Consider the following 23838-nt stretch of genomic DNA (forward strand, 5'->3'; position numbering starts at 1 on the left):
ATTTTAGTTTGGGGATTTAAAAATCTTATTCTGAGAAGAGAGTGATAGGCATTCCTAGACTCAGAAGCGCCCATGGCACAAAAACAGTGACCAAGCTGGACTATTGGCTGGAGGGGCATTTCCTGTTCCTGCTCCAAGGCAGAGGCTACTGCAAGGGCTGGACTGCAGGGCTGGACTGCAGGGCAGATCGGCTTTGCCCACATTCCTCTCTGAGACTTACTAGCATGGGTCGTTGGGCAAGAAACCGCACCTTACTGTGCTTTGTTCCCACACTCTGTGGGGAGGTTTACAGGAGAGAACACTGGGTATAATACCCCAGCGTGTGCAGTGGTCCTAATCACAGCGAGCTTCTGGTGGAGGCCAGGACGACAGGGGCTTCCTTCAGCCCTGTATTCAGAGAGGCTGAGAGGAACTGAACAGCCTGCTGGCTGTGGCAGCGGTTTCCTTCCCCATCAGTCACGTGGGCCTTGTCCTGTCCCCGGAGCCTTGGGTCACATGGCTCATTGTGCCTGCGTTGCCAGGAGCCAGGAGCCAGGAGCAGAGCAGAGCGCCAACATGAACTTGGGGGTCAGCATGCTGAGGATCCTCTTCCTCCTGGGTAAGTGGGTATTGTGGGGATCTCTGGACTGGAGGAGCCTCAGTAGGCAGAAAAGTGGGAGAGCCTTAGCCCACTGGGGCTTGATTCCTAAAGCGTAACTCTGTCCCTTTACACAGATGACATTTCTCACTTTGATCTGGTAGTAGGCAATGATCTTGTTTGTCTCATTCCAGCTGCAACTTACAAATGCTTCTGGGATAAAGGAGAATAGGAAGGGTCATGGCAGACGGAGCTTCAGGCTTGGGATCTAGAAACATCTGGGTGTAAACTGTGGCTCCGTTGCCAATAAACTGGAATAAGCTTCCGAAACTCTCTAACTTTTCCAATGAGATAGGAGATAATCATGTTTACTTTTTGGGATTGTGAGATAATTAAGTTAAATTTAATTAAGTCAAATCAAAATACTGACATAGAATGAGAACATGTAGGCCTGTAGATGCTGCTATACAGTTAACGTTGAACCAGAATTCTCATGCAGTGAAGCAGACTCTTTGCTCCTCAGAGGTATCTTTGTTTTTAAAAATTATATTTAATGCATTCATTGAAAGGAGAAAGGAGAGAGGCAAGGATAAAAGAAAATTAGGGCCAAATGAAGAGAGAGAAATATAAAGTCAGAGAAGTAGACAGAGAGGAAGAAACTCAGACAGAGAGAGAGAGAGAGACAGAGATGTAGAGAGATGGCTGGAAATATGCATAGATGGAGACAGAGTTGGAGAGAGACATGTGGCTTTACAAAATCCCCTCTGACATTAACTGTTGTTTCCTAAAAAGGCAGCACATGTCCCTCATATATACAAAGATGTTCCTTCGCAGAACTTGCACTGGGCCAAGACTCGATGGGAAGCAGTCTGTCTCCAGATTAAATCTTGTGTCTCCAGACCAATAGGTTGTATCCTGAATGCGGGCAAAGTTAGTGCTGTGGGCAGGTTTCCATCTAAAGTCCGCACTAAGCAGGGGATAGCAAAGACTTTGGCCTCTGGGAGTCAGCATGTCAGACAGACAGACAATCACAACATCCATCATTTTACACATGGAAACGGGCCCTTGGCAGTGACTGTGAGGGGATGGCAGGAACCAGCAAGAAACAATTAAGAGTTTCTTAATTGTTAAGAAACTCTTAGCATGGTGGTTAGACGCAGTGTGCCTGCCTGGGGATGTGGTGGAAGGTAAGAGAAGTTGTAACTCTTATTTCTGCTTTTGACCTATCTAGATAAACAAACTAGTCTGCCCTGGTAGAAAAGGAAGTTAAATTTAAGAAATCCAGTGAAAAATGTGCAAATTATATAAACAGGCAATTCATTGAAGAATTACAGACAATGAAACTTAAAAATGTCCAGTCTCACAAATAATATTAGAACTAACAACACCTTGCATTTTTTAGTGTGTCAATGTGCTGGGTGCTCTGCTAAAGATGTTGCATGAGCTCATTTGGTCCCCACAGCAACTCTGTGCCATAGGTGCCACAGTTACCTGCATTTTATAGGTAAGGTTTTAATCACTGGGCCAAGGCATCACAGCACGTTTGTGTTTTCATATACTATTGGTGGAGGTACACAGTGGTTAGGAGCGGGTATCCAGTGCTAGACTCCCTGAATGTTCATCCCTGTTCTGTTATTTACCAGCCTGGAAAACTTGGACAAAGAATTCATCCTCTCTGTGTTCAGTTTTCTCATCTGTAGGATGGGGACACGTCATCGGACTATTGGGAAAATGAAATCTATTACCACATTTAAAACACTTAGCATGGGATATGAAGCGTGGTGAGCACTCACTATTGGATATGAGGGAACTCATTTATTCACTCTCTCCAGAGGGCAATTTGGCAAAATCTGGGTGTCAATGTAAGCAAAATGTAAGATGTTCATAGCCCTTCACCCAGAAATTCCACCTCCAGGAATATAACCTAATGAAATAATAGGGTAAAAGCCTCCCGAAATATTTCACAGGATATTATTCAACACTGCTGAAACCGTAGTGAAAACCAGAAACAAGTGACTATCAGTAGGAATTTGACTAAGTTAATTATGCTTCAGTATTTCCAACAATACCCAATATATTTAGTTGAAAGACATGCCTTTCTATGAACTGACATGGATGAAACAGAAGTGATGAAGTGATAGTTACAGGTTAGAGTTCCATAGTAATAATTTGCATGTGTTTAGTTATCTATCCAAAAACTGACTGGAAAGAAATAAAGCAAATGGTTCCTAGTATCCCTCCTCCTCCTCCTCCTCCTCGTCCTCCTCGTCCTCCTCCTCCTCCTCCTTCTTCTTCTTCTTCAGATGGAATTTCAAGTGATTCTCCTGCCTCAGCCTCCCTAGTAGCTGGGATTACAGGCGTGTGCCTCCACACCCGGCTAATTTTGTATTTTTAGTAGAGATGGGGTTTCTCCACGTTGGCCAGGCTGGTCTCGAACTCTTGACCTCAGGGGATCCGCACACCTCGGCCTCCAAAAGTGCTGGGATTACAGGCGTGAGTCACCGCACCTGGCTATCTTTTACTATTCTTAGGAAAAAGAGTTATATAGCATCTTAGTTTCTCTGTATTGGTATTTTTCATAATGATTGTACATGTTGTTAATTCCAGTAAGTAGATGTTTGTGAACAAAAAGCAAACATGACAGCCTGTTGAAAGCAAATGAATAAAATGTTGGGCTTCCCCTTTATTCACTGGAGAAGGGCCTAGAGCACTGTTTAGTGCAATCTGCTGGCAGATGGGGGTCTTTGAAGGTGGGTGACCAGGCCAGTCATCCGGGGTGTATGAGGACTGTGCCTCAGGGGCCTTGGGGGGCATGGGGCACTCTCTCTCTAGTCCCTCTATGACATCCAGGATCCCAAGTATGACCGGGGGGGACCCTGGGATGAGAAGCCAGGTCACTCTTTCCCACACACAGAGTAGGTAGAAAGTTTTTAAAGAAACAGTGTTTGAGTATTCTTTAAATATTTTTCAAACACGTAGATTAATGTAACAGACATTTATGGAGCCAACACCCTGAATTACCAAATGTTAAGTTTTTTTCTAGATACATATTTAAAGGTAAGTAGCTAAATCAATATATCCATCAGAGAAATAGAACATAAGAGATGGAGTTTGGCTCTCTTCCTCCTCCTGTTTTTCTCCCTCCCCCGAAGGGAGAGGCACCCCAGGCTTGGCTATGCTTCCTTCCTGGGTTGCTTTGCAGATATTAAAACCTTTGCAAGAATCTGCCATAGCATAGTTAATAAGTTGCATAATCTACCCATTCTGATAATATGGGTCAAATGCATTCATCCCAAATACTCTACAAGTTTCCACAGAAACCCTGTCATTTATCTGTTTATTTATCCATTCCCATACTGTCAGAATTTAGGTTGTCTCTAACTTGCAGCCTGATGGCTGATGCTTCGATGAGCCCTCTCGCCCTGCCTCCTGGAACCCACCTGCACTATTTTTATAGCAGACACCCCTGGCAAAGGAAATGTTGTGTCAATTCTCCTTTTATCAGATATGGCCAAATTGCTCTCCAGCACGGGGTTGTGGGCATATCTGTTTCCTTACATACTCAGTAATACTTGATACTGCCCAACTTCTCAATTCTTGACGTATCAGAGAGGTATAAAATTTTATCTCAAAGTTTTTATTTTAGTTTGTGTGTTCCTAATTACTACTGAGAATAACTACTTTCTCTACATGATCAGACAGCCCATTCTCCTTTTCTGTAGATATCTCATTTTATATACCCTTCTTCCAAGTTGTATTTGATTATTGGTCTTTCATGTAGTATTCTGGATATTAATTATTTGTATGCTTCATGTGTTACAAATATCTTCTCTCAGTATGTTGCTTATCTTTTATCTTTGTGGCATCCTTTGCCGTGAGAAGTCTTTCAATGTGATATAATCAAATGTATTGGTCTTTTCCTTTTTGTGTGTTTGGTTTTTCTGTGTTAAGAAACATTTAAAAATTATTTTTACTTTAAAATGGTTGCATTTTTTATGATTAGGTCTTTAATTTATTTGGAATTTATTTTTATTTATGGCCTAAAGAAAGGATCTAATTTTAATGTTTTCCATATGGGACATCAGTTGTTGCAATATCACCTGTGTAATAATCTTTCTTTTCTTTGCTTTGCAATGATTCTATATTGCAAACATATTCTATGTCTATTCTGTACCCGTTTAATATGTCTGAACCATTAATGGGCTTCATCTTCTGTGCCACTTTTTGCATCTGTCTTTCTTTGAATCATGCCACACTGTTTTATTTGCTATAACTGACTAATCTTGATAGCTTGCAGGTGAAATATCTATTGCTTGTCAGTGTTGTTGCTAGAATCATTTTGGCCTTTAATTCACTTCCTCTTACATGTAACACTCCTTCCTTGAAAGTGTGATAAAATTTCACTTCCTGAGAGCCGACCATGGGCCAGGGCTGCTCTCAGCACTCCCATGTGGACCCTGTTCATTTCTCAGCCCCAATGCAGATACTTTTATTGTAGTCATGTCCATTTTTCCAGACAAGGAAACTGAGGCACTGATAGGTTAAAGTAGCAGGTGAGTGGCCCAGCTGGGATTCAAACTGAGGCATTTTAATGCTTCAAAGCTGAATTTTTAGCTCTAATGCCAAACTGACTCTTAGTCAAGAATAAAAAGGACATTGAAAAAACTGAAGTGACTTTTTAACTTTAAAAAAAATTTTTTCGTTTCAAAATAATTCAAACTCTCAAGAAAAGTATAAGAATAAAAATAGTACAAAGAACACCCATATGACTGCCTATTTTAAATAATTTATCTTATTTGCTTGATAATATATTGCCTCTTTCTCTTTCTCTCTCTCCACATACACACACGCACACACACGATTTGTTTCCTGAAACAATTGAGGTAAATTGTGTATACCATGGGGTTTCCTTTAACCCTTAAATACATCAGTGTTTATTTCTTAAGAATAGAGATACTCTCTTATATACCACAGTACAATCATCAACTTTAGGAAATTTACTGTTGACAAAATACTTTTATATAATCTATTCATCATATTCTAATATTTTCAATGGATCCAGTAATGTCCCTTCCAGTCTTGGTTTTGCCTCCAGGCCAGGACCCAATCTAGGAGGGGTATGGCAGGGGTGACCGACTGTGTCACATTAGCCTTCCTTAATCTGGTACAGCCCCCAGCCTTTGTTTGTCTTTCATGATAAAGATATTTTTGAAGCACATAGCTTTCGAACCCCACTTTTTTCCTCACAGAACATTCCTCATCGTGGGGTTTGCCTGATAGCCCCTGGTGATTCGATTCAGATTATCCATTCCCTTCCAGAAGACTGCATGGCTAACGCCGTCCTTCTCAGGTGTCCACACTTGGAGGCACGGGATGCCTGAGGAAGGCTGATGTATTTTTGCTATCATGATTAAAAAAACTTAAAACTAGGTTTTGGATTATGGTTGTCACAATTCTAAATAAATTGCTACTTAAATATCAACCAATCAATATTTTTAAATTTTGCTAAAATATTGATCTAAGACTAGCTATTGAAAATATCTGGTGAAATTTCTAGGCATTTTATTAGAGGTCTGCATCTTCCTTTTACAAAAGCTGTCATATAAAATATTCCTGTGAACTCTAATTCCATCTAAAATGTCAGCCATCTATCTCCGTTTTAATTCTGTTGGCAAGCATCTGCTGAAATCTATGTATTATTATAATCTTGATAATAAAAGAAATACAATATCACTTTAATTACATTCCAGGGCCTAAAACATTCTTCACTGAAGGAGCCAGAGTTATTGAAGGGAGCAGAGTCTTTTTTTTCCTCCCTTAATTTATAATGAAAAGATGGAAGAGGCCCGGGTAAGGAGAATTAAATTCGTTTTTATCTTACAAGTCAAAGTCATCACTTTATTCCTTGGGTCTGAATCCCTGAGATCTTTGTAAAAATCTTTCCTGACAGCTTTTCCCCTGTTCCAAGTTCCTGCCAAGACAATGGTTCAGAATCATGTGGTGTGTGAATTTTAGTGAGGAAGAATCTTTGGTATATTCATTTTATTTTGCGCAAAACAAATCTCTACAAATGTAACAAAAAACGAATACACCAGGGTCTGTTGCAAGTCAGCAGAAGGTCAAGGAAAAGGCTGAAACCTCAGGTAGGCAAGAGACATTTCCTGATAGGGCAAGAATTCCCCTAATGACTTCTGCCCATTTTCTAAATGAATTGCTTACTTTTTTCTTTTACTGTTGAATTTTAAGAGTTCTTTATATACTCTAGATATGAGTCATTTGTCAAATACGTGGCCTGCAAATATTTTCTTAGTCTATAGTTTGTCTTTTCACTCTCTTAACAGGGTCTTTTACAGAACAAAAATGTTTAATTTTAATTGCCTAACTTACTAATCTTCTTTTTTCATGGATTGTGCTTTTGATAGCATGTCTGAGAAGTTTGCACCAAACCCTAAGTTCTCAAGATTTCCCCCTAAAATTTACATAGTTTTATGTTTTATATCGAAATCTATGATCCATTTTGAGCTCTTTTTTGTATAAAGTATGAATTTAATCAAGGTAATTTTTTAACCTATGGATATCTAATTGGTCCAGCACTATTGGTTGAAAAAATGATCCTTCCTCTATTGAACATACTTTGCTCCTTTGTCAAAAACCAGTTGGTCATACTTGGGTGGGGCTAATTTGGGGTTCTCTTTTCTTTTCCATTGATGTGTCTGTCCTTCTGCCAATCCCACACAGTCTTGATTTCTGTAAATACATTAAGTCTCAAGGGAGTAGAGTGATTCCTTCTACTTTATTCTTCCTTTTCAAAAAAGATTTTTCGCAATTCTCTTTCCATTATCTTTCCATGTGAATTTTAAAATAATCTTTTGTACATCTACAAAAACAGTCTTCCTGGGCTTTTGATGAGAATTACATTAAACCTATAGATCAATCTGGGGAGATTTGACATCTTTATCATGTTGTATTTTTCCACGAACTCGGTACGTGCCTCCATTTATTAAGATCATTTTGGATTTTTTTTCTTCAATGTTGTGTTATTAGACTCACACCTGCATAATTTTTGAGTGATCGTAAGCTGTGTTGTATTTAAAGCATTTCTTTCCGTGTATAATTTTGAGCATACGGAGATATCATTGATTTGCATATGTTAATCTTACTATATCCAACCACCTTGCTGAACTCACATATTCTAAAGAGAGTTATTTTTCAGATCCCTTGAGATTTTCTATGTTGACCGTCATGTTCTCTGCAAATAGGGTTGGTCTTATTTTTTCCTTCCTGAAAGGTGTGCCTTTATTTCCTCTCCTTGTCTTACTAGGCCGACAGGAACGCTAGTACTAGGTTGAACAGGTGTGGTGACGGCAGACATCCTTACTTTGTTCCTGATCTCAGTAGAAAAGTATTTTGTTTCTCACCATGAAGTTTGATTTTAGCTGTAGGTGCTTTTGCAGATATTCTTTGTGACGTTGAGGAAGTTTTCACAATTCATCATGGAAGCATTTTTATGGCTACTTTGACATCTCTGTCAGATGACTCTAAATCTGTGTCATCTAGGTGATAGCATCTGTTGATTTTTTTTTTCTCATTCAAATAGAGATTGTCCTCATTTTTGCTTTGACAAATAATTTTCCACTGAAACATGAACATTTTGGATTTGATGTTATGAAACTCTGAAACTTATTGAAATCTTCAATTTTAACAGGCCTCCTCAGGTATCATTCCGTCAGGAGAAAAGAGGCATTTCCTCATAATTGCTAGAGGGTTGGAGCTTGACATCGTCTCTGGCCGCCATTGACACCTGGTGGGAGAAGGGCTCTGTGTTACTGTAGGGTGGGGTGCAGGCTAGGTTCTAGGCCATCACTCTAGAACCTGCTCAGTAATTAACACTTGTTTGAGTCAATTATTGCCCTAAGTAGAACGTCAGCCTTGGGCTTGTGCGGGCCTCCCCTTTGGCCCTCGCAGATAGCACCTGGCTGGGAGTGCCCAGGCTCATCACTGTTCTCCATGTGTCCCTTGCTGACACTGTGGGGCGGGGGTAGCCTCGTGGTGGCTGGGCAGTGGAGGACGTCCTGACTCTTTCCTAACTGGCGCAAGGTGCCTAGAGGTGCCTTGTCACTGCCAGGAGGGGGTGGAAGTGCAGGATCCCACAGGGTCTCCACTGACACCCCTGGGGGTGGGGACTTTTTCATTCATTGGGCACGAAAGCCTCTCTTCCCCATGTGACCCTCTGACACCACCCTCGTTGGGGAGTGGGGGCTCCTTATAACTGATCAGTGAGCGTGGAAGTCCAGGTCTCCACTTGGCCTCTGTTGATGAGGGTGGGGCTTGGGGTGAGGGCACAGTTTTTTCTGTGCTGTTTGACCGTTGTGGAGTGGTTATCACCTAAAAGTCTTGTCTTCCTAGGCTGAGCCTTTCCCAGTCTTTGGCTCACGGGAACTGGCTTTTCTTGGGGCTTCTGTGTCTGTGCCCAGTGTCATTACAGGGTTGCCAGCTTCTCCCGTTCCCATCTGAGACACCTGAGGCAAAAAGGAAACTCAGAAATTCACCGCCCTGTTATTCCTGGGCTCCGAAGGTCCCTAGCCAGTCGGCCTTCTTCTCTCCATTTTTGGGGGTCTTTTTATATTTGTTTTTTAATATAATATTTAGGGGTTTTAGCTATACTTAGAGGAATAGGGAAAAGTAAACCTATTTCATCTTTCCAGAAAAGTAAGTCTGAAATGAGTTCTGGGGGATAGGTGATTTGGAGTAATGCTCTTTGGGGAGGGGCCCTGGGCTGGCAGACCTCTCTCAGACACACAGTCTTGATTCTAGAGGCCCCTGAGGGGGTCTTCCCCATGGGGTGAAGGAAGGAGTGGGGATGTAGGCAGAGTGCCTGCTGGGGAGTCTCTGATCCTCAGTCCCTGATGAGGGCCACAGCTGGGCGGCTGCAAAGCCGAGCCCCCCAGGCCAACACATGCTCAGCAGACCTTTTCGCTAGCTCCCAAATTAAACATCTCCACTTCCTCTCTAAAGTCACTATAAGCATTGTTGTCACACCTAGACCCTCGTTTATTCACCAACAATTGCTTGAACTGCTCCCTTTATTAAATTTCATTCCATGAAATAACTGGATAATGGTTCTTAGTGAGATGGACTGGGCTCACTCTCCCCTGTCTGTCTGAGGGAAGCAGATGGTCAGCCAGGGAACTCCTGCCTGAACCCCAGCTGCAGCCAAGTTCTGCTCCCACCTTTGCAAACTCTCTGACCATGTAATCAAGAAGTCACTCTTCAGGGCAAGAGGTGAAGGACCTGGAGTTGGACCCACAGGCTGTTTCGGAGGACTGGGACTCACAGACACCCAGAGCTTTCTCTTTGATTAAGCAAATATTGATTTTCACCAAAGTCCACTGGCACATGAAGATAAGTAAGTCAGGCTCCAACCTGAGGAGTTGACAGTCTTGGGGGGACAGTTGCAATGCAGTGTGTTAAATACTGAGATGAAGGATGCACAGAAGAAAAAGGAGAAGCTCTTGATCCAAACTGGAGTATTCAGGAATGCTTCCTGGAAGAAGAGTCTTGTTGAATGCTAATTGCTTACATCTCTACCTAAGTGAAATCCTTCAGCAGCTTCCCATTGTTGCCAGCACATACTCAAGTGTTTACTGTGTCACTGGCCTCCCAGCCCTGTCACAAGCCATCCCCTGTTGTGCCTGCTCCCTGGTCTCAGGGAACATCCATCAGGTTACTGTCCAGCCTCCTCGCATGTCGTCTCTTTTGCATGGGATGATGTTGTTCCCCTCCAGGGCCATAGAGATACTCCCACTCCCCTCTGTACTATCACCACCATCAGGGGAGAGATCTGGTCTTGCTGGGCCATCACTCTAGAACCTGCTCAGTAATTAGCACTTGTTTGAGTCAATTATTGCCCGAAGTGAAACGTCAGCCTCCGGGAGCCTATCTGCAAGAAAGGGACAGGTGGTGTGGCTTCCTGAGAAGAGAGGACAGCCTCTGCTGAGGCCCCGGGCAAGGGCAGCACGGAATGCTGCGGTTATGCAAGAGGGGAGAACAAGAGGTGACATGGGCCAGCAAAAGAGGAGGGCTTGATGAGCCCTGGGAGGACATTGGGCCTCATTCTGCAGGATTTTAAACAGCCTTACAGGACAAGTGCCTGGCTGCAGTGCCCCAGATGGGTTGGAGGCAGGGAGACTTACTAGGAGAAGGCAAATGGATAGTCCAGGAGAGGGGAGACTGGCTGGATTAGTCCCAGGCCATGCCAGCAGGATCATGTTGGCTTCTGAGGCCCTAGGGCACCCATCTCTAACAGTACTTCCCCGAGGCAAGCAGTGTGTGGCCTGAGGTCAAGGTGTGTGGCTGAGTACACTGGTGTCCATCCCAGTTCCTGGCCAGCCCATGCTTAGCCCCACCGGCAGACAGTGTTGGACAGGCCAGGCCAGGGCTGTGTGGCAACAGCCCTGAGTAGCTGAGCAGACCCAGGCGGAGCTCCCTGAGCCAACCCTAGAGTCCTAAAGAACAGAGATCCTCCCAAACTGCAGATGAGCCCTGATTGTTGAGTCACATGTGACACATTAAGACACTTTGGTCAATTTTAATGACTGTTCACCCTCCATGCTGCTGTAAGACTCTTCCTCGGACCCAGTAACTCAGGCTCAGGCATGCGAGTCTGAAGAGGTCATGTCAGTTCCTGGGGCTTTCCCATGAAAAGAGGCCACTGTCCCCAAGAGAGGCCTTTGTCCTGACACTGGCTCTAGGACCCCACATACACACATATATGCAAATGCAAAGACAATTTTTTCTTTTTTAATCTTGTCAGGAAATGTTTTGAGAGTTTAGGAACCAGGTCAGCACTCAGGCAAAGAGAGAGGGATGTGTGTGTGCAACGGCTCAGTGCAGCTAAAAGTGAGAACCCGAGTCGGGGAAACCACAGCTTGTGGCTGCCCTGGGAACTAGAGAGGGAGGGAGGAACTGCTTTTATTTCAATTTCCAAAAGACCAGATTCCCAGATAACAGCACTTCCCCCCTCCACCTGGTGGTTTCCTTTGGGGACTGAGCATTGCCCAGAGCTCTAGGAGAAAAGCCAGGGCTTGGGTAAGGGAACTCGCTGGTGAGTCTGATGACTCAGACCCCATCCTTGGTCCTGGAGGGTCTGTGGTTCCAGGTGGCCCAGGCCAGGCCTGGCTTCCTTCTGCTCTACCCATCTGACCCTGCTTCCCCTGGGGGCAGGCAGCAGGGCTGCACCTCCCCCTCTGGAAGGGACCCTTGAAGAGTGGACTGCAGGGCCCTGGGGTCAGGGGGACTTTGGCTGGACTGTGCATGGGGCTTGATTTATAACTTAAATCTTTAGACATGTGGCATGCTCTAGGCTCTGCAAATGTCAGGAATTGCCTTAAAAACTAACTAGAGTGGAGATTCCTAACATGGATGCTAGTGCCCCGCAGGGCTCACAAATGGCTTGTCATGGTAAGTGGAGGCCGATGGGTTTACTAAGGGGCTCCGGTTTAGGCTGTGTGCTGCTGTTTCCTCTGCAGCATCATGGCCCCTTCCCTGTGGTGCAGGACAGCTGTCATCCCACAGCTCTGCTCCCTGGACACGCACTCCCCTCGGTCAGGTCCCTCAGGACTCCAGAGCAATGTTTCCCAGAGGCTGAAGAGCACAGTATGAATATTGCATGAATAATAATAACCCCACCACTTAGCGGTTATGCAACGCTTTCCTCTTCCACAATACTTTACCATCATTAATTAGTTATTCTGCATGGCTTCCAGCCTCCCCAGCTCTCTATGCAAGGCATGCCCTGAGAATTGATCCTGCAAACAGGCCTGTCCTGGTCTGAAGCACCAACATCAAGTGGCCAGGCCCCTCTTCGCTGGGATTGTACAGGCTTTGGGAGGCCTTGGCTTGGCCACTTCTCATAACAGCAGAGATCTGTGCCCTTGCTGGGGAGCACTACCTCCTTTCTGACCTGAGCACCTTCCCAGAGTGCCTCTCGGTGTGCTTGGCTCCCTGTTTCACTCACGGCCCCTAGGAAAGTGGCAGACGCCGGTCTTAGGTGGTGGCGTGCTTGCATGTGGAAGGGCAGCTGCCGCCTGCACCTCACTCTGTGCACACACTCCTTCCAGGGACTTGTCCCGCCATGCTCTGTGTGCAATGGGGCCACTGAGCTGGGAGCTGTGTTGTGTCTGGTCCAAGGCCACTGGCTGAGCAATGGGTAGCAGAATGGGGACTCAGATATCTTGGTTTCAAATACCCTTCCCTCCTACCCGCCATGGGGGTCATGATGAGGTTTCAGATCCCCACAGAGAGGCTCAAAGGTGGGGCAAGCCCTTTCCCCAGTGAATAGGGTCACTTAGGTGTCCGGCTGTGAGGCCTCTGATCTGGCCCTCCCTGGATACCACTGTCCACCCAATCATGACAGCCTCAAGTTCCTCCTTGTTCCAGAAATCCGTGTCTTCCTCAAGGCTTCAGCAGCCCCTTCCCAGGTGTGGCTCAGTGCTCACATGTGTCACCACCCCTGGTCAGAATGGACCCGGGACACCCGGGGGGCCCTACCCCCTTGGAGGAGCTCCTAGCCCTGGTTAAGGCCCAGGCCAACTCCCCGCCTCCACCCCTCCATTAGCCTGAAAAGTTATTGATCAGTTTGTCTTCTGTAAGCTGAGTGTTTTAATCCCACTGTGTGAATCTTTAAGAATTAATTAGCAAAGATTGCTCAAGAAAAAAAAAGCGGGCACCAGTTTTGATACCTCCTGGTCACCGACTGTTATTGTTTCCCTCTTAATTATGATGCTATTTCTGGAAGCTAGAGGCAAGCTCCCTGGTGCATCTCAGCCTGGGGTGGCTTCTGTGTGGCCCTCCGTGGCCTCCTGCTTCTAGTTTCTGCCCAGGGTGGCGTGTGTCGAGGAGAAAAGGCACAGGGGCATTGTAGCAGGCAAGATATGAGTGGCCAAGCACTCCCACCTCTGGGAGCAGAGTGGCCACGGGACTCTCCGCTCTGCTTGTCTGAAAACCTTATCTGTCCACAGTGCCAGCCACATCTTACGCCAGTATCCCCAGCTGTTCTGTCCCTGCTCAGCTTCTTTCTTTAGCTCTCGAGCCCTCTGTACCTTCTTGAATCACCTGACCTTTGCTTGTACCTTGTCCTCTGCTTCGTCACAATCCCTGTCTGGGTACTTTCCATTCCAGTCCCTGCTACCACCTCACTGAGACTTTATTAGCTCTAACGGGTCCTTTTGTTTTTAATTTAAATAATGATATCTCCAGGGGAGCTTCTGTGACACCCCTAGGCTGGGTTAGGTGCCTGCCTTGGCCCACCTGGCTGGCTAATCATTGTACTTTCATGCATTAGCAGGGACTGCCGTGTGTGGAATTCCTCAATCACTACCTGTCTTCCAGAAACCTTAGCATCAGGGGCTCAGGGGTCCTGAGCTGGAGTTGCCAAGCAAGTGGTCTGCTCTGACTCCAGGCTTCTTGTCTTTCTGTGGATGGGGGAGCGGTCCATGGAAATCAAGGAGTTGTCTGAAAGCTCCCAGAGTCCCCCTTGCCCCCCCACCCCACTCCACCACTGCTTTGCACTCCTATCCCGGCCCGCGGGATTGTCACTGCAGGCCCTGGAAGAGGGGGTGGGAATTTGGGGGACAAGAGATACGAGAAATGAAGACAAGACAGTGCTCTGATCAAGTCTCTCTTTTAATGGCGGCAATGCAGTGCCTTATATACACTTGGAGGGGAAGGGGTTGGGCCAAGGCGAAAATGATCTCATCGCGGAGGGTGTGGCCAGATAGGTATTGGTTTCTCTGGTCAAACCTCATGTGGCGCCTGCGCTGTCAGGTAGCAATTTTCACTGGCGCCGGAAAAATGGGTGAAGAAGCAGCAGGAAGAGCGCCATCTTTTATGAGGTATTAATACAGGGGAAAAGGCAAAGATAGGGAGGAGGTGTAAGGTGGAAATGAATAAAGCTCAGGCGTTTTTAATCGTCAGTTATTATTTGCTATGGCCGGGGCATGCAGCTCCGGACACACTCCTTTTTCCTGTGTGTCCTTTTTGTACAGCTCTGCCAGGTAGGTTTGGGTTCTGCTCAAGCCTAGTTCCTTTCACAGAAAGCAAGGACCACAAACAAGCATGGGAGGGGTCGGCCGACATCCTGTTTAGAGTCATGCTCTGATAAGACTGGAGGGTGACTGAGAAAGAGAAATCTCAGGTGGTTCTGGGGTTTGAGATGGAAACTCTGAGATTTCTGCAAGTCTTGATCTAGAAGGCTCTAGACTCTGGCAGGAGCCAAACGATGCTGGAAGTAGGAGGACTGTGTAGCCAAGGCCCACACACCTATGCCCCTGCATTCTGCTTGAGAGAGGGCTGAACAGGTGCTATTGCACTTGGAGTAGGTGTGCTTCATTTCCACTTTCAAACAGCCCCATGGAGTGCCTGAGAAGCAGACCCATTTGTGAGCCCTGAGGCAGGGGCAGGGCCCGCCAGCACCCACACCACCCAAGAGAGCATATTAAAAAAAGTATACCGATCGAGACCATCCTGGCTAATATGGTGAAACCCCGTCTCTATTAAAAAATACAAAAAACTAGCCGGGCGAGGTGGCGACGCCTGTAGTCCCAGCTACTCGGGAGGCTGAGGCAGGACAATGGCAGGAACCCGGGAGGCGGAGCTTGCAGTGAGCTGAGATCCGGCCACTGCACTCCAGCCTGGGCGGCAGAGCGAGACTCCGTCTCAAAAAAAAAAAAAAAAAAAAAAAAAGTATACCTTGTGTTTCAGTATGACCCCAGGGTCCACTGACATTGCAGGGTGGCACAGGATAAATGAACAGAAAGGCAGGAGTTGTCTCTGGCAAGTCTTCTATATGTCAGGGTCCTGCATCCCCATTTTCAGATGAAAAAAGGGAAGCCCAGGATCAATCTGCTGTGTGAAGCATAGCTGGGCTGTCTCCCTTGACTCTACACATCCGGTTTCTTTTCTGAGCCTCTTGGGTGCCATGGTGTGCCAGCCGGGCCTCCAAGGCTCACAGCGGGCTGAAAGATGGAACCACCATAGTGTACATGGTCTCAGAGCAACAGAGGAAATGCTATTGCCCCCGTTGTCTCTCTGTGGCTGAACTGTACTTGGATCCTAAGCTCCGTACCACTCAGTACTTACACTAGATCTTATCTCTTCAAGCTACTTTTGGTTTAATACTCAGTTCAGACTTCTCTCATCCACCTCTCCTGGCATCCCCCAGGAGAAGAGTCTAGTTCTCATGCATCATCTTGCTCTTGGGAGAAACAGCTTCCCCTGGGTTTTTTGTGGCCTTCATGCCATACAGCAAGCTGCAGCCTGGGGCCAACAGTGCAGGAGAGAAGTGTGATGCATGGAAGGGGTGATCCTGGACCAATGAGAGCAAGGGGGACTTTCAGAGGAGTGGCTTTGAAGGATAAATAAGCACTTTCCACAGGGATGAGGGAAAGGCATTGCAGCAAAGAGAGCAACAGCCTGTGCAGAGGCCTGGAGCCATGCATGTTGCATGACTCGCAGGTCCCAGGCCGGCTTGTGTGGGACTGTGTGGCGTAGCTCCGCCTTCACAGCCAGCCTTCTCTGCTCCCATCTCCTAGTTTCCAGTGATGCCCTCTCAGGACCCATCACCAGAGTCATTAGGATTCCTCTGATTGCAGATGACAATTACTGAGCTCACATAAGAGTAAGAAAAAGAAGCAATTTCCTTACTGAGGTGACTCAAAACTCCAGGGAGAAGTGCTTCAGGCACAGCTGGATTCAGAGGCTTCAAAGTATCTTTAGGACTTGGTCTGGGCTCAACCTTCTTCAGCAGGGACTTCAGTCTGCAGGTTCCCTGCAGTGGGCAAACTCAGGCCTCCCTCAGCCCCATAGCTCTCAGCTCCAGAAGACATTCTTGCTTCTCAGTTTCCCCTGAGGCCCTGAGTTGGGTGTCACTGATCTGAATTGGATCGTCTGCCCCACCTGTCGACCAATCACAGTTGACAGGAAGAAGAAATATGCTAATTGGTCAGGCAGGGTTCACACATTCCCCTGGAGCCAGTCCTATGGGAGTCACGTGGAGTGCCTCCCAGTGTGCTTGGCTCCCCACTTTGACCACGGCCCCTAGGAAAGTGGCAGATGCCCATCTCAGGTGGTGGCGTGCTTGTTTGTGGAAGGACAGCTGTTGCTTGCACCTCACTCTGTGCACACACTCCTTCTGAGGACTTGTCCAGCCATGCTCTGTGTGCAATGGGGTCACTGAGCTGGGAGCTGTGTTGTGTCTGGTCCAAGGCCACTGACTGAGCAATGGGTGGCAGAATGGGGACTCAGATCTCCTGCTTCCAAATATCCTTCCCTCCTACCCATCATGGGGTCATAGTGAAGTTTCAGATCCCCACAGAGAGGCTCGAAGGTGGAGCAAACCCTTTCCCCAGTGAATAGGGTTGGCTGGAGTTCTGGTTGTGGGGCCTCTGGTTGCTCAGAGGAAAACTGAGGTGCTAGTCAGGGGAGGAAGGCAGGCCATGCACCAGTGTCCACCCTGCACTCTGTTCCCACTTCCTCCAGCTTGTGAGACTGAGGCTTGGGGAAGGTGCTGAGCTTTGCCTGTGACACTCTGATCTTTTCTTCAGTGTAAATCTTGTCTCCCTGGTCACTCTGTGAGCTCCTTCATGGGGGACTTAGGTCTTTGGTTGCTCTTTGATTTCTCCTAGGCCCTGGGGCCCCAGGGAACACCCTGCAGGCTCTTTATTTACATGTGTGAGCCCTGTTAAGAGACTAAGGAAGCCTATCCTAGACATTTGAAGCCACTTCCTCTAGCTGAGAAAGTTGGAATTCATGAGCTCTAAAGTTAGGAGCCATTCAGCGACATTTAAGTCCCAAGATGACTATGGGCAGGCATCATTGACAAATACTTAGGGCAGCCTCTCCCTATTTTTAGTTGAAATACTTATAGAACGACATCTGAGTGCACGCACGCCTACTGGCCCACAACTGGGAATCCCACAGCCCGATTCTGCCCAAATAAGGGTGGCAAAGAGTGCCAGTCCCCCATCGAGGGTGGACCCAACAGGTGGACAGCTCAGAGAGGCCTGGATGCTGGGGATGGGCTCTCAGCAGGTCAGATTCCAAGTGAGATGGGGCAAAGCTAGGCCGTGCCTTCAGCGCTCTCCAAAATAGCTCATCTCAGCTTGTGTAGAGCAGCCCTGCCATCTTCCTCCCCAGGAACTGGGGTGGCTGCCCTCTCGTGTTTCTGGGGGTCCATAAGACAGAGGGCCATCCACTCTTGCAGAGGGCTCCTTGCTGTTGGGAGAGCCACTTACAGAGCAATCTGTGTGATGCAGGCCTGAGATGGGAATAGCAGCTGTGAGGGGGCTGGAGCCCACTATTTTGTCAGGGAGGCACAGAGTACCAGGTCCACATGGGGCACCAGGGAAAAAGCAGAAACTCTAGAATCTAGAGCCCTTAGAGTGGCCTTGTGCAAATTAGGAAAAGCTCCTATGGTCAGTGGCTGATCTGACCACATATGGAAGCTACACAGGTGGAGGCTATGGAAAGCCCCTGCATCTCAGCAAGCCCTCTGGAGGTAGCCCTCTGCCTTCTGCTGTCTGCTTTAGGCAGCAGCAAGGGCTGTGTTCTGGCTCTCTGACCCTACACAGTGTGGACAGTTCAAGGGAGGCAGCCAGCCAGACTCGTGCAGTTGGTGGTAGCAGTCAGAGGGGGTCAAGCCAGATTTGGCCAGAACTTTGCCTATTATGGCCTCAGCAAATCTACAGGTTGGAAGTGGGCCTGCCCCACACAGCCCCACCTCAGCACCGGTGGTGTGACTCTCCTGTGGGTGCCAAGCTTCCCCCTCCTTGCATGAGATCCCGGAGAATTCCTGCAGAGAAAGTGTAGTGCAGCTCCTGCTGGTCCTTGTGGGCTTCCTCCTGGGGTCTCCCACAGATCTAAATGCAGCCAAGGCACTCCAGAGACCTCTGGCTGTGATATCCAAGCAGGCCTGCTAGGGCCAGCCATCCTCCAGCTACTTTGCAGAGCCAGGGGACATCAGCCAGTGCTGGAGGCTTGCAGTGGGTCTACGGCCCAGGGGGCCCTCCCCAGCTCATGACCCTAGCAGAAAGCAGGGGCAGGGCCGGCCAGGCTGCTGTCCTGAGCATGCACCCTAACCCAAGGGCTCATGAGTGTATGGAGTCACAGCTCCAAGCACAGGAGGGCTGCATGGAGGGATTTCCCTCCCTGAGGAGGGGAAAGGCTGCCGCCGAGTGGCCGAGGGGCTGGCTCGCAGGAAGGGCTGGGCCTTTGGCTGTTTTGAGTGCACAGCTGGGTTCTCCGCCCATGTTGGTCTCCCTGCAAGTGACTCAAGGTAGTGGTGGAGTTGGGGTGGTGGTGGGAATTCACTCAGTCCCAAAGTCAGACCCCAGGGAGGAGAGCCTCTTTGGGGTCAGGGATTAGGGGAAGCCTCACAGCTTGGAGGGGACACAGGATGGGACATAGAGGATGGTGTCTAAGGGACTGGCCTCCGTTGGGGGCTGAGCTGAGGCTCAGCCAGGGGTCCCAGCCACAGAAAGGGGCAGAAGGAGCCGAGGTTTCAGGGCAACACATTTGGGGAGTGAAGCCGATGAGGAAGGATGCGGGACAGCCTGGCGAGAATGGAAACTGTGATGCTGCTGGGGAGACCAAGGCCAGGATTGGGGCCTTTTGACGTTAGGGTTTTCTCCTCTTCCTTTCTCTTCCCTCCCGTTGATGGTCTGAGTGACTCAAGCACAGCCTGAGTGTGTCTCTTGAGCATCTCTGTGTGTACCTCTCTGTATTTCTCGCCCTTTCTAACCTGTGTCCTTCCTTCCTCTCTGCTCGGATTTCATCTCAGGCTAGCATGAATTTTCCATGCCAATGCTGCAGATGAGAGCAATGCCTGCCAAGGGAGGACCGGAGAGGGAATCAAGCAACATGCTAGCATGGCAGGGGGAGGGTGTGGGGTGAGGCTGCGGCTCAGGGGCCTGGCCCCACCCACTGAGGCCCTGCCCTCTGCTGTCCTCCTGCCTTCTGCCCAGTAAAGACAGAGAGAGATCAGAGGTGTCAGAAAGGGTCCCGTCCCAGGAAAGGGTGAGGACATAGCACACACAGCTCTGGGTTGGGAGCATTAATCTGGAAATGTGCTCCCACTCACTGCCTTCCATTGAATATAAACCTTTGCCCCATGTCCGGAATGATGTTCAACCTAGCTGGAGCAGCAGGACTGATTTAAAGAAATGATAAGACAATGGAATGAAGCTGATTGGGGCTTCAGAGAACAGACAAAATCAGGGTCATATTGTGTGCGATGGTGTCTGTGTGTGTGAGCAGATGTGCTCACATGGGGCTTGTGATCTGTGGGAAAGAGAGAAGAGGTCATTGAATTTCCAAAAATATCTGTGATTAGAACAAAGCTGGGAAATTTTGCTTTAGAAAAAACTTGGGGAAGCTTTATCAGTCTACAAAGTTAGGCTGCCAGAAAAATTCTGAACTCTAGTAGAACAATCCCTCTCTCCACAAAACACACACAGAGCAAAGCTGTCCCTTGCAGAACTCCAACCTACCATGCCACTCTGGGCATCACTGAATGTGGTCAGCAGACAGGGTTGGGTGGAGGATGTCTTTGCTATGATGCTTCCTCCATCATACCACCTGGTCTTTTCCAGTGAAGTCACCGGCTTCCCTTTGTGAGGAACAGGAGTGGTAGCACTCTCTCCTGCTTTTTCCTGGAAGTTTGAAAGTGAGACTCAGGCTTGGATCTCACCATTTGCCCGTCCCCAGCCCAAGTCCATGCAGCCCCGCGGCTTGATGGTTTTGGTGGTGTTGTATCTGTTAGTTCCTTGGATTCATGTTCGCGTCTGCAGGCCTCCCTGGGCTCTCAGTGCAGACCTGCCGTTTCCCACTTCTCTTGGCACTTGGGTACATTAGCAAGACCACGATGCCTCCCATTCCTCATTTTGTGAATGGCAATAATAACAGTATTTATCTCACAGAGTTGTTGCTGTGAGTATTAAATATCTGTCTCAAAGTAAGTGGCCAATAAATGTGCACATTTCTCTCCAAGGACCTCACGTCTGGATCGCCCTTCTACGGCCCTGTTTGTGAGCAGTGTCTCCTGTCTTAAGGTTTCAAGGCTTGGCTAGAAGAGTGAGGGACCCTTACAGCATGCTCTCTTTCCTTCTTTCCTTCCTTTTTTTCCCTTCCTTCCTTCCTTCCTTCCTTCCTTCCTTCCTTCCTTCCTTCCTTCCTTCCACCAACGTCTATTAATGCCTCCCGTGGGCCAAGCACTGCATCAAATGCTGGACACTGTACCATGCAGTCCAGGGTGAGACCAGCCAGAAGACGCATTGATGTGTTAATATGTGAGAAGCTTTTAGGATGGTGCCTGGCGCACACTAGTGCCATGTAAATGTTGCTACATATCGACAAGGTCAGTTACGGCGGGCAAGCACCACAGCTGTGGAGCACACTGGGGTCAGCTCACTCAGGTCTGGGGAGTCAGGGAGGAAGTGGCATGGAGCCAACACTAGGTAAAGAAGGAGGGAAAGAAGGTGGGGCCAGGCAGAGTGTGTGGCTCCAAGGCAGGAGATGCCCTGGCTGTGTGGGGAACTAGAAGCACCAAAGCCCTGCTGGATTAAGGAGGGCCTTGGGAGCCACAGGGGAGCCTGTGGAGCAAGCTTGGGTCAGAGTGCAGGTCTTGGAAACTGCTGAACAGCTGACTGAACTGCATTGGGTGGAGATGCATTCCTGGTATGAGTTTTGAGGGAGCTCTGATGTCTCAGCAAGGCTCCAAGATGCTCCATGGCAATTGGGAGCCCACCTCTGTGCTCCTGGGATACCTGAGGCAGGCTTTCCCAGGCCTCTGAGACTGGGCGGCTAGGGCCACAGCCAGCTCTGTTCTAATCAGGCTCTGGGGTTTCTTTCTTTGCAGATGTAGGAGGAGCTCAAGTGCTGGCAACAGGCAAGCCCCCTGGGGCTGAAATCGGTAGGTGGCTGCCCATGTTATTCTGTGCACAGGGTCAGGGGCAGGAAGGAGACTCCCACAACACACAAGCAGAGGGCTGCAGTGCTGGAATTGGTTCCCTGCTGTCAGCATAGGAAAAGGGGCACCTCACCTCCAGGCCCTCCCGAGTGGCTGACAGCTTTATTTTGGGGGGCAACACCTTGCATTAAAGCTCATCCACACAGGAGGCATGATACCTCAGGGCCAGAGATACGTGACTCCAGCACCCACAGAGCCCTATCCTGCAACCATGGGCCCTGAAAGCACGCTCTGCCAGGCTCACAGCCCTCATCGGTGCCTCCCTCCACCTGCGAGCTTCCAGCCTCTCTGCCCCTTAAGGGCCTCATATGCTGGCCAGGCTCAGTCTGCATGCCTCACCCTCTGAGAAGGCTCTGGATGCCCATGATTCCAAGCCAACCCAGCCTCTCCCGTCATGAGCTCCTTCCCAGCCCTCCCCAGCTGACTGCAGGCTCCTCAAAGGCCAGATAGGCCTTATCCATTCTCCTGCATTGCTCACCATAGAGCAGGCAATTAACACACACCCAATAGATGAGTGGATGAATTAACGAAGGGATCGGTGAGGAAGGGCTAGGAGGCTCAGGCGGCCAGAGAAATGAGCAACTCACCATTTGGGGCAGGTAGCCAGGTGAGCTTCAGGGAGCGTTGAAAGGTGGGAACAATATCCACAGCTGAAGGAACCAGGGATGGTGCTTCTGAAGGAGGGGATGGGGTGCAGGCAGAGGCTGGGAGCAAAGTGACTCCTGGGAGAGTGGAAGGTGAGGCTGGCCTCAGCCAGTGGGAGATGGCATGTTAAGGGCCACATGCGTGCTTTGGACCTCATCTGGAATGTAGAGGGAGCTGCAGGTGACTGAAACCCGGTGTTCAATTCCTTCCTGAGTTTCAGATTTCAAGTACGCCCTCATCGGGACTGCTGTGGGCATTGCTGTATCTGCCAGCTTCCTGGCCCTGAAGATCTGCATGATCAGGAGGCACTTATTTGACGACGACTCTTCCGACCTGAAAAGCGCACCTGGAGGCCTCAATGGTGAGGGATGCGGTGCTCAGGCCTGGCTCTGCCCGACAAAGCCAGGCACCGAGGGCCACTCTGTGATGCTGGCTACAGCAAGAACGAACCCACAAGCGCAGAGCCCAACAGGCTGTAAAGGAAGGCAATGACCTCTCCATGTTTCTGTCTCTCTTACTATGTCTTTGCCTCTGTTTCTCTTTCTTCTGTCTTTCTCTCTCTGTCTATTTGTGTTCCTTTTTCTGTTTCTCTTTCCATCTCTCTGTCTTTCTGTGACTCTTTCCCTCTGTACCTTTCCTTTCTGTTGCTCTTGGCAGTCCTGAGAATCACATTTCCTGGAGAAAGGTGGGAGAGGAACTAAAATTGGCTTCACACAGAAATTTCTGTTCTCTCATCCAAATGATGAGATCAAATAAACCCAGTGCCAGGAGGCAGCGAGGTTGGTCGTAAGTGTGGGTGGATGGTGGGAGGTTCTGTTGACTGTGTGGATCAATATGCATTTTTTTCCATAAATTGGGAAAGTCCTTCTCAAAACAGTACTGAGTAGCCCCTCAGATAGAAACTGAGCTGGCTGATGTGCACCCTGGCACAGTCCTCCACCTCCTTGGCACCCAAAATGCAGTGTTGATTTGCATCCCTTCTCTCAGGGTATCACCCCCAAACTCATCCTCTGTTGTATTAGATGGCTCAGTGCAATGATGGTGCAATTTTCCACGGGGTGCTTCTGGGGAGAACAGAGCCTCATTGTCTTTCTGGAAGATGTGATTATGATCCGTGAAGATAAGCAGAAGGGGCTGGTCTGGGCCAGGAGAGGAGGAGGCTTCCCAAGATGCTGGCGTGTGCATCACCCAAGGGGCTTAATAGGCCATGGGAGTTTGCTTATCCTTGAGTTTGCTTATCCTTGTGTATCCCCACAAATAAGGGTAGGAAACAGCCTCTTCATCACATGGCAGCCAGGCCCCGGATCTCTCGAGGGCATCATGAATGAGAGGACCCAGGAGAGGGAGGTGAAAGTTCTAGGGAATGCTCTGCACCTCTTGTCACAGGACCCCCTTCCTAATACCCGGCTTTCTCTGTTTAGACACTATCCCGCTAAAGAAGAGAGCCCCAAGGTAAGGTCACTGCCCACATAGTCAGGGAGGGGTATCGTGTTCTCTCCTGTCTTGGCCATGCCACTCCCTTGCCTGTCATCCCCAGCCTTCTCTGCGTCTTGGCATGCTTTCTAGGTGACTAGAATGCACCTCATGGCCCCCT

General features: G+C 48.4%; 1 protein-coding gene across 7 annotated transcripts in view; it reads left to right on the forward strand.

The window, feature by feature from the left end:
• The first annotated feature begins 487 nt into the window (after positions 1–487).
• Positions 488–23838, forward strand: part of TMEM273 (transmembrane protein 273) — a 34438-nt gene continuing 11087 nt past the window's right edge. For 4 of the 7 annotated variants that reach the window (XM_025396811.1, XM_025396815.1, XM_025396812.1 and 1 more), the window contains exons 1-4: positions 488–598; positions 21489–21542; positions 22465–22605; positions 23666–23696. In XM_025396811.1, the coding sequence (XP_025252596.1) occupies positions 496–598; positions 21489–21542; positions 22465–22605; positions 23666–23696 (329 nt within the window). In that variant the 5' untranslated portion in view covers positions 488–495. Of the gene's footprint in view, positions 599–10416; positions 10632–21488; positions 21543–22464; positions 23024–23665; positions 23697–23838 lie in introns of those variants that run through there. The other 3 variants (XM_025396814.1, XM_025396816.1, XR_003121139.1) reach the window with 2 other exon arrangements.

The sequence above is a fragment of the Theropithecus gelada genome, chromosome 9, assembly GCF_003255815.1.
Source record: "Theropithecus gelada isolate Dixy chromosome 9, Tgel_1.0, whole genome shotgun sequence".
NCBI lineage: Eukaryota > Metazoa > Chordata > Mammalia > Primates > Cercopithecidae > Theropithecus > Theropithecus gelada.